We start from the raw sequence: 14394 nt of genomic DNA, 5'->3' as shown, positions 1-14394 counted from the left end.
TGTGACTAACAAGGTGTTTTGCCAAATGGAATACATGGCCTTTATACCTGGCTTTTAGTTTTTCCAGGCAGCCAGGGGCCTCATTTAACTAAAGAATAAGCCTTTGGCCAACTGAGGAGTAGCAGAGACTGTGAGGGGAAGACTCTTCCAATTCTTCTTGGCCAGCCAGTTGGTGAATATAACATAGGTCCTCGAACTGAGGTTTGACAGCAGCAGCAGATGGAGTATCTTGCGAAACACTAAAGCTGGTCAGAAAAGGAGGTGGGGTGTATGTATGTTTTCCACAGAAAATTTGGATTTTGTGCAAAATATTTTGTCCAAAAACTAAAATAGTTAGATTGTGAAATACCACTGTGGTGCCTCATGGGAGTTGTAGTTCAGGAACCTCATGCATCCATTCTTCTCTCCACTAGGGTCCCTGGTTAGACTACATCTCCCAAGATGCATCATTGTCTCATCTTGATGAGAGGAGGTAGTACCTCATGGCAGTTATATGGTAGTAGTGCACCATGGGATACGAAGTTTGTCTGGGGAGACCAGCCATAGAGAAGAATTAAAGCATGAGGAACATGAACTACATTTCTCATGAGGCACTGCAGCAGCATTTCATAACTGAAATATTTCAGTTTTGGGGAATTCCATTATTTGATAAAAAATCCAAAATTTCTTCAGAAAGCAGACATTTTTTTGCAAAAAAAACCAATTTTCTATCGAACGGTTTTTGACAAGCCCTTCAAAACAACCAACCAGAGTTAAGAATTATTTTTACCTTTTTCCTGTCTGAGGAGAACAGGATGGGAAGTTGCTTCACACTTTTCAGCTGGACAAAGAGCTTGCTTCTTAATGATCATGAGGCATTCCGATTCCCGGTCAGCCTGGTAAACAAAACTCCCACTGACTTCATCTAGGATATTTTCCTGCACTGCCTCCAATGCTCTTGTCCAGCACTCCTTCTCATTGTCTGGCTTGTACATTTGGTTCTCCAGCAGAATGGCCTCCCAGAAAGTGGTTTGAGGGTCTACAGCTGTTGGATCAAACCAGGCCATTTTAATCTTTAATCTCTCCGCATGCTGCTGCAGAGAAATCAGGTGGATTCTCCAGACCTCTAAGGAGGATGCAGAGAACTCCTTCTTATTTGTTTTTCCAAAAAAAGCCCCCACAAATGTGTTGAAAACCTTTTGGCTTGACTGCTTTGCATCTGCATGAAGACTGTAGACATTTATATGATTGCTGTCTGTCCTCTTCATTTTCATAGTGTATGCACACAAGCAGGAGCCTCCCCAGTATTCCCACACTTCCCGGTTTCCATCAGCCATGGTGGTCACAGATACCAGCAGCATCAGTACATTAACCAATATGTCTTCCAATAAACAGGTAATGGCGCATACTGGGAAAGTGGGATAGGATTCTCTCAGTGTGAACGGTTCAGGGTGTACTTCCCTGGTACGCCTGCTACTGCTAATGGGAGTTTAATCCAATACATCTGGTGGTGAATAAACCCCAGTGTCTGCTTCTCAGTTCCACTGTTCTAAGAGTGATATTCAGGGACCACATCAGAATTCACAAAAGCTGATCCAAAGGCCTGTGTGTTGCTGTTTGTGGATAGTGTTGGATATTCAGCCCTAAATACCAGGATGACCGGTGCATAATATAAATCACAGCAGCTGAATGTTTTGCGTGGAAATTAATGGGTGGTCTCAGGATTGTTCATAGTGCACAAGTGTCCATGTTGGTAACTGGCATTCTTAATGGCAGACTCAAAGGAGAGGGCCCAGCGTGAATGGGCTGTGGAGAGTGAGCTATTCACCTACCTCTATATGTGATCCCAGAGCAGAGTTAAGGCATGTTGGCAGATCTGTTTAGGGGAAAGCTTGTCCTCGCATGGCTTGGGCTGTGCCTATTCAGTGTATATATGGAGGACTTCACTCCAGTCTCCAGAGCTCTCAGCCCAACACCTGTCACCCATTGTGAATCCAGTTCATTTTCTTCTTAAAACCTGGCCCCAAAAATGACTAGCATGAAGATGTAACACCAAGCTGTGTTGATTTATTATGACTCGTTTTAAAAAGCAAAAGGTAGGTGTCAAGGTTCCTTCTCCACTCTGAACTCTAGGGTACAGATGTGGGGATCTGCATGAAAGACCCCCTAAGCTTATTCTTACCAGCTTAGGTTAAAAACTTCCTCAAGGTACAAACTTTGCCTTGTCCTTGAATCCTATGCTGCCACCACCAAGCGTGTTAAACAAAGAACAGGGAAAGAGCCCACTTGGAGACGTCTTCCCCCCAAAATATCCCCTCAAGCCCTACACCCCCTTTCCTGGGGAAGGCTTGATAAAAATCCTCACCAATTTGCATAGGTGAACACAGACCCAAACCCTTGGATCTTAAGAACAATGAAAAAGCAATCAGGATCTTAAAAGAAGAATTTTAATTAAAGAAAAAGTAAAAGAATCACCTCTGTAAAATCAGAATGGTAAATACCTTACAGGGTAATCAGATTCAAAACATAGAGAATCCCTCTAGGCAAAACCTTAAAGACCCCAAAACAGGAATATACATTCCATTCAGCACAGCTATTTTACCAGCCATTAAACAAAAGGAAATCTAATGCATTTCTAGTTAGATTGCTTACTAACTTTTTACAGCAGTTCTGAAGAGCATTCCTGATCTGTTCCCAGCAAAAGCATCACACAGACGGACAGACCCTTTGTTCCCGCTCCCCCCCCCCAGCTTTGAAAGTATCTTGTCTCCTCATTGGTCATTTTGGTCAGGTGCCAGCAAGGTTATCCTATCTTCTTAACCCTTTACAGGTGAAAGGGTTTTGCCTCTGGCCAGGACGGATTTTATAGCACTGTGGACAGAAAGGTGGTTACCCTTCCCTTTATATTTATGACAGTAGGTAAGGGTAATACCTTTTTATTGGACCAACTTCTGGTGGTGAAAGAGCTACACAGAGTTCTTCTTCAGGTCTGGGAAAGATACTCAGAGTGTCACACCAGCTAAATATAAGATGGAACAGATTGTTTAGCATAAGTAGTTAACACACAGATTCTAAGACAATGTAAGATGAAGTGGCCCATTAACACCCCTGTAGTCATAGGATAAAGAGGGAGATTAGTGGGTTAGAGATTGTTGTAATAAATCATAAATCCTGTGTCTTTATGAAGACCATGATTTTTAGTGTCTAGCAAAGTTATGAATTCAAGCTCCCAGGCTTGTCTTTTGAAGGTGGTATGCAGAGCCTTTGATAAGTGCAGCAAAGTCAATGGACAAGTTCATCTCTGGCATAACTCCATCAAAGTCAATTTAACTTCCTTGAATCAAAATGATTTTTTGCTGTTTTGTTGTCATTCAAGGCTTACTGAAAATGACAATGAATGATCATATTGAGAGACCGGCTCTAAACTGTAAGCGAGACAAGGTAGTGTAACTGTCAGAGTCATTGGAGTTACACTAAATGTACATGAGTGGAAATGAGATCAGAATCTGGGGCCAGATCCTCAGCTTGTGTGTATCAGCATTGAAATTATTGGGCCAAATCCCCAGCCGGTAAAAACTGTCACAGCTCCATTGAAGTCAATAGAGCTATGCTGATTTATACCAGCTGTGAATCTGGTCCCTAGTCCCCAAACTTTTATTGGAATCACACCAGATTTATACCAGTGAAGGTGAATCAGGCCCTACCTTTTTAGTGTCCAGATCAGACAATAGCCCCTTTCAAAAAAAAAAAAAAAAAAAAGTGCTCTGGGGACTGTGGGAAATATGTGGCCCTTATTGATTACTAGATAAATAGGAGACAACCTTGAACTTGTATTCAGATAAACTTCTTTTTGCTAAGCTCTAACGGTGGGAAGAGAAAAATCTTTGCAACAAATGCGCAGCAAATAATGTTTGGAATTGCTGCATCATCTTCATTGATGCCCTTAAAGTTTCCATGCAAGGATGGCAGAGGGAAGGATCTGCCACTATTAAAAATGAGAAGAAACAGGGTTGTGTAAGACCAACCCAAGACAATGACCCAGACGCACAGCTGGTGTAAACTGATGCAACTCCATTGGAGTCAGTGGGCCAGATCCCCAGTGGGTGTGATTTGGCGGCATTTCTTTGAAGTCAAGGGAGATACACTTATGCCAGCTGACGATCTGGCCCCGGGTGTGGGACCCGCCACAGAACCTTTCTCTCACAAAATGGAAGGTGAAAGTGTAATTCCAAATCCCACTGCCCCTGCGACTCCTGTCAGGTTTCCCACTCTTTGTAGTGTGCAGGGAAAACATTTATCTGTGCCCACAAATCTCAATCAGTCGGGCAATCAGGCGCATCAGCACTCCTAGGGAATACCATTTCCTTTGAAAGGCTTTATCAATCCATCTGGTGTGCGCTCAGCCCTAACTTCTCTCTTGATTAATTATCCTGGCTTACCCCTAGTTGACTTTGATGCTTGCCTGTTGAAACAAGCCCTCTGAATACAGGAAATGTTCTTTTAATCAAAATAGCGCACGATGCTACCCGCTAGGCCTGTCATGGAGCCTAATGACGGCTTATGCCCTTCGTTGGAGAGAATGATCAGCTACCTTGAAGCATGGCTGGCCAAGATAATCAAGCCACTCTTTTCCCCTCCCTCCCCCCCACTATTTTACTTGAATTTTTTTAATGTACTCTTGTTTTATCCCATGCAAACAAGCGCTGAGCATAATAAGCAAATACCATGTTACTCAACCATAGCACCTGATCATGCAAATTGTACTGAGCATAGAATGAAATTTCTCCATGGGCACAGGCCTGGCACCAGGCAAGTGAACCACTTAAGACCCATTTTAAGTCCACAAGAGTAGGGCTAGAGTGGGAGTTGAGTGATGCAAGGGTCTGTGCATTGGAATAAATTTCACCCTCAGCAGTCCCAAAGCTCATTATTAAGTGTCCCGGTCCAAGTATGCATAGATGGGCCTGCTTTTCTATAATCCATTCTGCAGGCACCATTTGACCTTTAGGGGCAAAGGCAAGAAATAATTTTCATCTTAAATATCATTGATTTTTTTTTTCATTGCAACCTACTGCTTTTAGCAAGAGGTGAGCAGAATTCTGAAGAGAAGACATTAAGGGACTATTTAAAACCCAGGGAAGTCAGTGGGAGCCTTTCCCTAGATGGGGGCTTTGGATCAGCCCCTAGGGCATCAGCTGATAATTTAACTGATTTATGCTCTATTTTGAGAGGACAAAAAAAGAGTCAAAAGGCTTTGTTTAATAAAAAGGTTTTTGTTTCCTGATCTCATACGTGTCTTCACAGGGATCCTTTAACCCCCATCCTCAAACTGGTTGCTAACTAGAGTTTTGCTCTGAGTGTTCAGAAGGACATGAGTGCTGATGTTGAAAGCATAATGCTAGTGGTTCCAATGGTAAAGTTCTGTGCCAAGCCATGTGCAGGTAGACACACTCACCTTAAATGCACAAGGCCCAGGGCTAAAATAGCTTTGTATCCAGCCACAGCTGAATGCATAAGACAGCATGGCCACTTACTCATTGCACATATACAGCGATGAGCATTAAAATCAGACCCTTCATCTCCAAGACGTACATCTCCTTGGGTTGAGGCCTGTTGCTAGAACAGTCAGTAGGAGGAACCTTATGCACTTGAGCAGATTGACCATCCCAGCTAATAGTGGAGAGTGGCACATACAAGCGGTGGCTTAAATAGGTCAAAGTAGGAGGAGGACCCTACCATTTTCTTGGAAACTACTGTTGTGGTGGTGGTGTGTGGTGAAGAAGGGCATTATAATATCTTATGAGGATGGGCTGCTGCAGGAGGAAGAGAATGGGTACAAAAGAAGAAATGTATCTGGAAGGCGTTCAGTGTGTGTGTGGAGGAGGGCGAGAAGAGGGTATGCCTCAGATGGTCTCCACTCCCATTCCTAAATAGGTAAATGCCACTGTTTAGACTTGGTCAGGATGGGAAATCTGTATTGATTGACAGACCAATAAAAATGGGGGGCCAGGGTGCTCCTTCCTCAGGAAAGTCTGAAATGTCCAATGCAAATTCCTGTATGTATAAGATTTTGAGACATTTCGAAGGAGAGATTTCATGCGAAGCCTATCCGGGATTCATCTTCCCTCTCCTAGCCTTTCACAGGATCCTTCCGGCAGACCAAAAGTGGATGGGGCTTATCTATGTAGCTTGGTGGTAGGCTTTGCTCTCTGACCTATACGGTGGCTCTCCCGCTCCTGCCCTATGGACCAGTCGCAGTGCTCTATCCCCATCCTGCTGGGAGGCAGGAAGAGGAGCACAGCCGGTGTCTCTGGCTCAACAGTGAAGAATGCTGCCTTAAGTGGTTAAGCCGCCCCTTTGGGCTGGGCTCACCAGCACCACATGGCTGATCACCACATTGCTGATCTCTTATCAGATGGTTGTTTAGACTTGGAAGGGGTAAATAACTCCCAGTTCCTTTGACAACACTTAAGGCTGAGCCACCATTTTATTGCATTAGCAAACATCAGATAGTTGTGAGGCCCATCTCTAATGACATGTCATAGAGGCCTCCTGGTGGCTCCTTATCTCCCAGTTATGATGTTTATTGTTGTTCACTGAATCTACAAGGTCACCCCAGGCTTTCTCATTCTCCACCTAAAATCTGAAAATTGAAGAACTGAGTAGGCGAGATGGGAGGGGGTGGAGAGTGAAGGATCATGGAACCTTCAGGTGGAAAATAATTGACCAATGAGGGACACCAAGGGCTCATCTCTGTCCCTCCTGCCCTTGTTCAAGTGGTTCTCAGTGTATGCTCTCACCTCTCTCCCTCCTTTGGAGCCTCTGTTGAAATGCCACATGCACCTTGTCAGGAGTGGGGCTGGGGAGGTGAGGCAGGAAGAGAGAGGATGAACCGAGCAGACGAGAAAAGAAATGCAGAGGGGCATGTTGTTCTCTAGTCAGTGCTGGTGAGACTGGAGTCCTCTGTGTAGCCATCACACAGCAGAAGCAGCTGCAAGGCAAGCATCTCCTATGCTCCCCAGTAGTCAATATGCCTCAACTCTCATCTGGAGGGGCCACCTCTAGGTGCAAGAAGTGAGTCCCACTACCCATTTTCTGCTGAGTGCTAGCAAGGCAGCACCAGTTGCGTGGATGATGTGAAGTGGACACCTACCTTGTAGGCATGGAGGCCCAGCAAGCTAGGAGCCTAAATACTTGTGTGGATCTGGGATTGAGATCCTCAACTCATTTTACATAGGTCACGAAAAAGCCATCAGAGGGTCATAACTCCTGGCCTGTATGTAACATGAGCTTCCCCCACCCCCACCCCCAGCAACTTTTAACTCGTGTGACTGCATTTACTCAGCAGATCTCCATACGCTTGGCTGATCTTGGCAGCATTGAAAAGGCGAATGAACTGATCTTGGAACAATTTCTCCCATAGGCTGGGCACACACAGGCCCTTTTTTTGCAACATCTGGCGTGAAAACTATTTTCCCACTGTGTTCCCCATTGCAACTCTTGAGACCTTGGGCATGATCCAACACCCATTGACTTCAGTGGGAGTTGGATTGGGCCCCGATGAGTGTCCTTAACTACCAAGTCAGCTGACAGGATTGGACCCAGTGTACTGGTTGCATAAAAATCTTCTAAGAGCTATCGGCCCAATCTGCAACCTTGGAGTATTTCCCTTTGAATTCATTGGGGCTAATGGGAATTAGTATAAACAGGACTGATCTCGATGATCCAGAGCCTTTAGGGGACTAACTCTCATTCATTCCAAGGGGAGTTAGGTCCCTGAATACTTTTGAGGATCTTAGCACAATAAACGGACCTACTGGGATGTGTAGAATACTAGCAGAAATCCGTGGCGCTGAGGCTGCTTGGCACATTGGAGCCCTGGTTCAGGACAGAATGTTCTGCTCCTGTAATATTATGGAAGGAAAGGCAGCATACGAATTACTGTCTGTATCACTCTGAACGTTTTATGAACACCTGAATGGTCCTGGAAGCTCAATCCCGAGTGTCATAAAATCATCCAGGTCCCATGACTCCACCTCTGCACATTGCAACATTTTTTTCTGTTCGCTCTCTAACTCATGCATCCTGCTTGTTCCCTCCCAGTGTCCCCTGCAAGCCTGGTGATGTTCCACACCTCACTTATTCTGCACCTAGCAACAGGAACTTATTTTCCACAACATCACGCCGGTAACCAACGGAGTCCGAGGCGTGTTGCCATAGCGAAGCTCAGCCAGCTTGTCTAGTGCCATAGCGAGAAGCCCATTAACCTGAAAAAGACTGGCGCTTCAAGACTAATTGCCACCCTTCTGTGACTTGACAGGACCGAAGTGCCTACGCCCAGAGACTGTGCTTTTCCATTTCCTTCATGCAGTATTTCCAAGAGATGTCTTGAGGATTTAAGTATTTGCCTTTGAGAGGGCATTGGCTCTCATGAGAAAATAAGAACAAAATGTACTGATGACTGACAGAAGAGGAAGACAAAGATCAAAACTATTTAAGTTATATTCCTTCACCAAATGGACTGATGAGACTTGGAGCAGTTACGTGGAGTTTGGAAGAAGGAATCGCATGTGCTGTTGAACTGAGCCAATTAAACTGTAAATATAGATAAACTTCTCTCCGATCCTTCCATCTCCATCTATACATAGAGAGTTATATTAAAGAAGTAAATTTTGTCCAATGGATGTAAACTACTGTAATTAAGTGCAATTTCCCCACCTGTATATATTGCCAACATTTTTCTTATTTCTCTTTTTGTAAAGGTCAGAACTGAAGGTCTTTCTTTCTTTTTCTTTCTTTAAATGAACAAAATCGTGAGGAAACACCTGGGCCTAGTAAATTGTGAGGACAGACATAAGCTCATCCTTTGTACAGCTGTTACTAAAGGCTGACAAATCGTGGTTTGGTCAATAGTCCAGGCAAATATGAACCCAAATTTAGTGAAGGACCAGGAATGAAATACATAACCCAACCTCTGGCTACCCAGCAACCATGAAATGCACCATCCATCTGGTGGCTACTGCCAATATGCAAGAGCTCAAAAATTTCTGATATTCCCTGACATGTAGGCATTTTGAGTGAGAATGTTTAGGGGCAAGGGAAGAGGGAATTAAAACATGTGGACTGCTTTGGGAGTTTTCAGCTTACAGATGTGGGCAGTTTTCAAATGAGCCTGTAGCATTTGCTGCTATGTACCTGAATGGGCTGGTAACAATACTTTTTAGTGAGAACTTTCTACACCTCTGAAGGGGTTTGGAGAAATCCTGATCTTCTTTGGAGCTGGGGGGAAGAGTGAGAAGTGAAATTCCAATATCACCTCCGGAAGTGGGAAGGGGTTTGTTGCCTAATATCACCTGGTCTCCTGCCCAATAAAATCTATTAATATAAGCCAATTATCTTACATTCAAGCCTTGTTAACTTTCCCTTTACAATTAACAAGCCAAGGCCATAGTTCTGATGCTACTTCCTAGCCTGTTGCTGGCTTTCCCTCCTCTGCAATTGGATACAATATCTCTAGTGCCAGGAGTGGGAGTGTTTCATGCTGACAGCCAGATACCCATTGCCACAAAGAGCCTCATTGTCATACCATGACTCAGACTGAATAGTGTCTTGCTCAGCAAGTAATGCCTTTGAGTTCAGTAGGACTACGCATAGTGTGAGGTACTACTTAGTCCAGTATGGATAAAGGTATCACAACCTGGCCCTAAACCGGAAAAGTACATGCTGGAAAACGACCATAAAGGGGCTGTGATGGCTTTGAGTGCATATCTCCATTGCCACCCATTGATGCACTGGCAGAACTGCTGTATTGGGCTGTTCTTTACTTGTTGGCTGTAGAGGTATTTGAGAAAGTTATTTCCTGGAAGAGGGGAGAATTATTAAGCTAAAGGCCCATTTGGGAGGGGTGTGTAGCTAACAAATTTTTTATCTCTTCCCATTCCAACTTCATTTCAACAGAAGACTGGAGTCTAATCCTGCTTCCTTTGAAATCCATAACGAAACTTTCCTTAACATCGGAGGGACCAGAATTAAGGCCTTTGGCAAGGAGACCAAGTGATCAACTAGTAGCCAGCAGGGGAGCGCACAAATAACAAATTCCTCTGGGTCCTCCTCCAAACTTGGAGCGAGATACTGGAACTTTTCTCCATCCTGCTAACCGCTCTAGAATGTAAATCAGACAGCTAGCATCTCCCCAGCTTGTAGCTACTATAGGAAAAAAGGGATACTGGGCCAGACCCTCAGCTGATTGTAAATCAGCATACTTCTATTGAAGTCAGTGGAGTGACACTGATTTACACTAGCTAAGGATCTGGTGTAAAATTTTCAAAAGTGCCTAAATCCCATTTTCAAAGGGACTTAGGGACCTGCATCTTGTTTACTTGCAATGATACGTAGGTTCCTAAATGCCTAAGTCACTTGAAAATTGGACAGGCTCCTAAACCATTTAGACACTTGTGAAAAGTTTTTTACCAGGTGCCTTAATTCCAAACTCCATGAGCAATTAAAAAGGGTAAACCTCATTAGAGTCTTCCTGTGAACAGAATGATCAATACTAAATATAAAAGAAGCAGATTCTCTTTTGGGGGCAGGGACCATCTTTTACTTTTGTGTTTGTACAATGCCTAGCACAACGGGGTCCCAATCCTCATTGGGATTAGTAAGAATTACTGGATGACAAATAATAAATCATTATGAACTGGAAAGCCATCTTTGGAATGAAATTTATTTTGATGCATACTATAATTAAATACCATTTCTTCTGGCTCACTGTCGGTGTGTGATGTATATCTGAGGCACAGGTAATATTGCATTAATATCCTCATCCCTTCATTGACAAAAACAAGATGAATTTAAATGTTTGCAAAGTAATTCTAGGGTAGACCTGTCATAAGCACAAGGTGAGTGCTTGTAACTGCCATACTACAGATGTTGATTCAACAGGCTGTGTGGAAAGCAGAATGAGTTTTCTCATCAAAGAATAAAGCTAAATGTTTCCCTCGCTCTTGAAACATTGATCTTGATTTCCAGTTGGCCAGATTTAATAAATCAAATATTTCATATTACTATCGCAGATTTAATCTGAAAAAGAAATGGGCTCCAGAAAAAACGTTTTATTCTGGCTTGCCAGCAGCCCAAAGTTTGGGGGTGTTTATATCTGGGATTTGGACTCACTCCATTATAAAGACAGGGGCCATTTACAAAGTCCAGTTCAGAATTCAAAATTAGAGCACCTTTGTCTGAAATTTTGGGGCCATATCTCTAGTGGATTGAACCTGGAGCTGAAAGTCAGGGAACTAAAGTTTAATACCAGCTATGGCACTAACGGTGTTGACATTATTCTACCAAGGCTTGGACCTCAGCCATCAACTGACTGTGACACCTAACTATAATCATTAAGTAAGTCACTTAGGATGTAACATTCAAAAGGGTAGACAAAGAGCTCCCATCCGGATAATCTCTCTGTGACTCATTTACCCCATCTATAAAACGGGGGTGAAGGACGCTTACCTTTGTAAAATTCTTTGAGGTCTTTGATTGCAAAGTGCTAGATAGGTGCAGAGTATTGCTGGTTTATTAAATCCTGCTCTTTGTCAAATGAACAACTACAAGACTATTAAAGCACAAAAAGGAGGAGCTTCAGGCCCAGATCCTCAAAGGTGTATTAAAGGCTCCTAATTTCCTAATTCTGGGCCTAACCAACTTTGCGGATCTGGGCTTCAATGTTTTGGGTTAATCTGCATCGGTGTCTTAGTTTGGGCACTTATCTGAAATTTGTCTGTCTGAACCTGTTTGTTCAAGAATATCCGGCTTAGAATCTTGGGGCAATGGCTTTCTTGGGAGATTTCGGGTGTCCCTTGGTTCTCGCTGGAGCAGAAACACCGCTATAAGGAGAACTTTTCTTGTGAAGTGTCTGTATTTCTGCATCCTCTCCAGCCAGTAGTTGGAAGCATAAAGCTGAAAGCAATTAACAAGCATCAAAACTATAAGAGTCTAAATGACAATGATCAAATAGTTCTTTAATTAATAAAGCTTTTGGGAAAAGATTCAGCTCAGTTTAAGTGCAGCTGTTTGCAGTTCCCTGGGGACCAATCCCTCTCCCTTCAGCTGAACTGAATTCGACAATGAATTTTTGACAGTTTCATGCTATGTACTGAAAAGAAAAGGAGGACTTGTGGCACCTTAGAGACTAACCAATTTATTTGAGCATAAGCTTTCGTGAGCTACAGCTCACTTCCGATGAAGTGAGCTGTAGCTCACGAAACCTTAAGCTCAAATAAATTGGTTAGTCTCTAAGGTGCATCCGATGAAGTGAGCTGTAGCTCACGAAAGCTCATGCTCAGATAAATTGGTTAGTCTCTAAGGTGCCACAAGTCCTCCTTTTCTTTTTGCGAATACAGACTAACATGGCTGCTACTCTGAAACATGCTATGTACTGCTGATGAAACAGTCTGAACTTTACTCTTAAATATTGGCAATTTCACAATGCATTGGGCTTAGCTGCAGACAAAAGACCACGTTCAGATCCTGTTATTAATGCTGACTAGTATCTTACTCCGTGAGTGTCCCCACTGAAGTTTATAGGCCAGATCCCGGGGGCTGGGGTGTAAATCAACATGGTTCCACTGAAGTCATTGGAATTATGCCAGTTTATACCATTTAAACCAGCTGAGGCTATGGCTTAATGGTACTCCACATGGAGTGAGATACTACCCAGCATTAGTAGTAAGAGAATCTGGCCCTAAATAACTTGCTATGTCTTATCGATGCTTTGGGCAGAATGCTACTTTTTGTTTTGCATCCCATGTGGTCTCACTTCTGAACCATCTTTAAAACGGTCATAAAATGATGATTTTTTTAAAAAAAAGAATAAATTTTGTTTTTCAAATACACTGTTATTTGAAGTGCCCATTTCCTACTTCTTTCCCCAAATGAAAACCATACCCTAGAGAAAGGGGAAGAACAGAGGGCAAATGAGAATCTCTATGACAGGCGCCTGGCAAGATGGAGATTACTAGATGTGAGGACCTCAGAAACATAATAAATACTACAAGGCAGATAAGAAAGTGAAAGGACACAAGGGTGAGAAGATGTGGGTGGAAAATGCAGTCAAGCCAGGGAAGCATTTATATCAGAGCCAAACATTTACCAGCCTCTCTGGAAAGGGGAAAACCAAGATGGTGGCTGAAAATTCAAATAACTCAGCATTTAATGGAGGCAACAGTAAGCAATACCATACAAGATACAGGCCGTGAACCTGCATGCAGGCAGACCTCGGCACCATGCAGAGCCCCACTAAAGTCAATGGGGCATTGTGTGGGTGCAAGAATGAACTTGGGCACAGCCACTGGCAGGATTAAAGCCTTCTGATATTGATGTAGCAGAAGTGGTAAGAGACAGAAAATCCGAATTTAGATCAGAGCTGATTCTGAGTTCCTGTGCGTCAGCAAGTCTAGGAAACATCAGCAAGACAGAAGCCTCAGTTGAGCGACGAGTCTCATCTCTTTCATTTGCTAGAAAGACACAGCATTATGCAGCCTTGGGACTCTTCTCCCACCCTATGTCTGTCTTGTCTGTTGTTCCTGTAAGCTCTTCTGAGCAAGGGCTGTCTCTTACGTGTTTTTACAGCACCTAGGGGTCTTGGCTGAGGCCCGAGGTTCTGCAGTAATACAAATAATAACCAGCTATGGAATTTCATGAAAGATTATTTACTTCCTGGCATATATTTATGAAGGCTGCAACTGTAATAGTTCTGACTTAATTAGATTATTAATATGGTGAACACTATTGTTAAGATTAAGAACTAAAACATTTCCCATCTTCATGAAATGATTCAAGAGGCTTCTCCACCCTAGAAACGTTCATTGGCTAATCTATCTCCTTTTACAGAGTCATTCTGTATAACATACCATCGCTTGCAGCCCACACAGTCTGTGGTTGCATGGGGGACCAGGGGGCGGAGAGCCGAAGATCATGAAGTGAACGGGAGTCTTTCCATTGACTTCAGTGAGGGCATTGGATCAGACCCCAGGCCTCATGTGCCTAAGTGCTTTCCTGAATCGGGGCTTAAGTGAAACTGAATTCTGCTCTGTCACAAAAGACTCACTGAGCTCATTCATGCAGCTGGTTTAGACATACTGGGTCTGCAATCACTTAATGAGCAAATATGAGGATTCTCAGGTTGCATCTACAGGAATGAGATTGTACTTTTTTGTGATTACTAGTGCTATAGGTACCACATCCCAAAAGGCTACCAGCCACCCGGACTACCTTGTAGGCACTGAACTCCTCTATGATGGACAAAATTTACATGGGTGCAACTCATCACAGAATTTGTGCCATTCTTTCTAATGTGACCATTTTATTAATTATTCCTAAATAACAGTAAGTGAGGGCAGCGGAAGGAGAACAAACCTA

At 43.3% G+C, this 14394-nt stretch overlaps 1 protein-coding gene across 3 annotated transcripts in view; it reads left to right on the top strand.

Moving 5' to 3' along the window:
- The window catches only part of HNF1B (HNF1 homeobox B), a 61055-nt gene extending 50314 nt beyond the window's left edge, over positions 1-10741 (top strand). For all 3 annotated transcript variants that reach the window (XM_084650851.1, XM_084650849.1, XM_084650850.1), the window contains exons 8-9: positions 1256-1374; positions 8083-10741. In XM_084650851.1, coding sequence (XP_084506977.1) covers positions 1256-1374; positions 8083-8103 — 140 coding nt within the window. In that variant the 3' untranslated portion in view covers positions 8104-10741. The remainder of the gene's footprint in view (positions 1-1255; positions 1375-8082) is intronic.
- The last annotated feature ends 3653 nt before the right edge of the window (positions 10742-14394 follow it).

This window comes from Lepidochelys olivacea (genome assembly GCF_965140295.1).
Source record: "Lepidochelys olivacea isolate rLepOli2 genome assembly, chromosome: 17".
Classification (NCBI taxonomy): Eukaryota; Metazoa; Chordata; order Testudines; family Cheloniidae; genus Lepidochelys; species Lepidochelys olivacea.
This window is presented reverse-complemented; position numbering and strand designations above follow the sequence as displayed.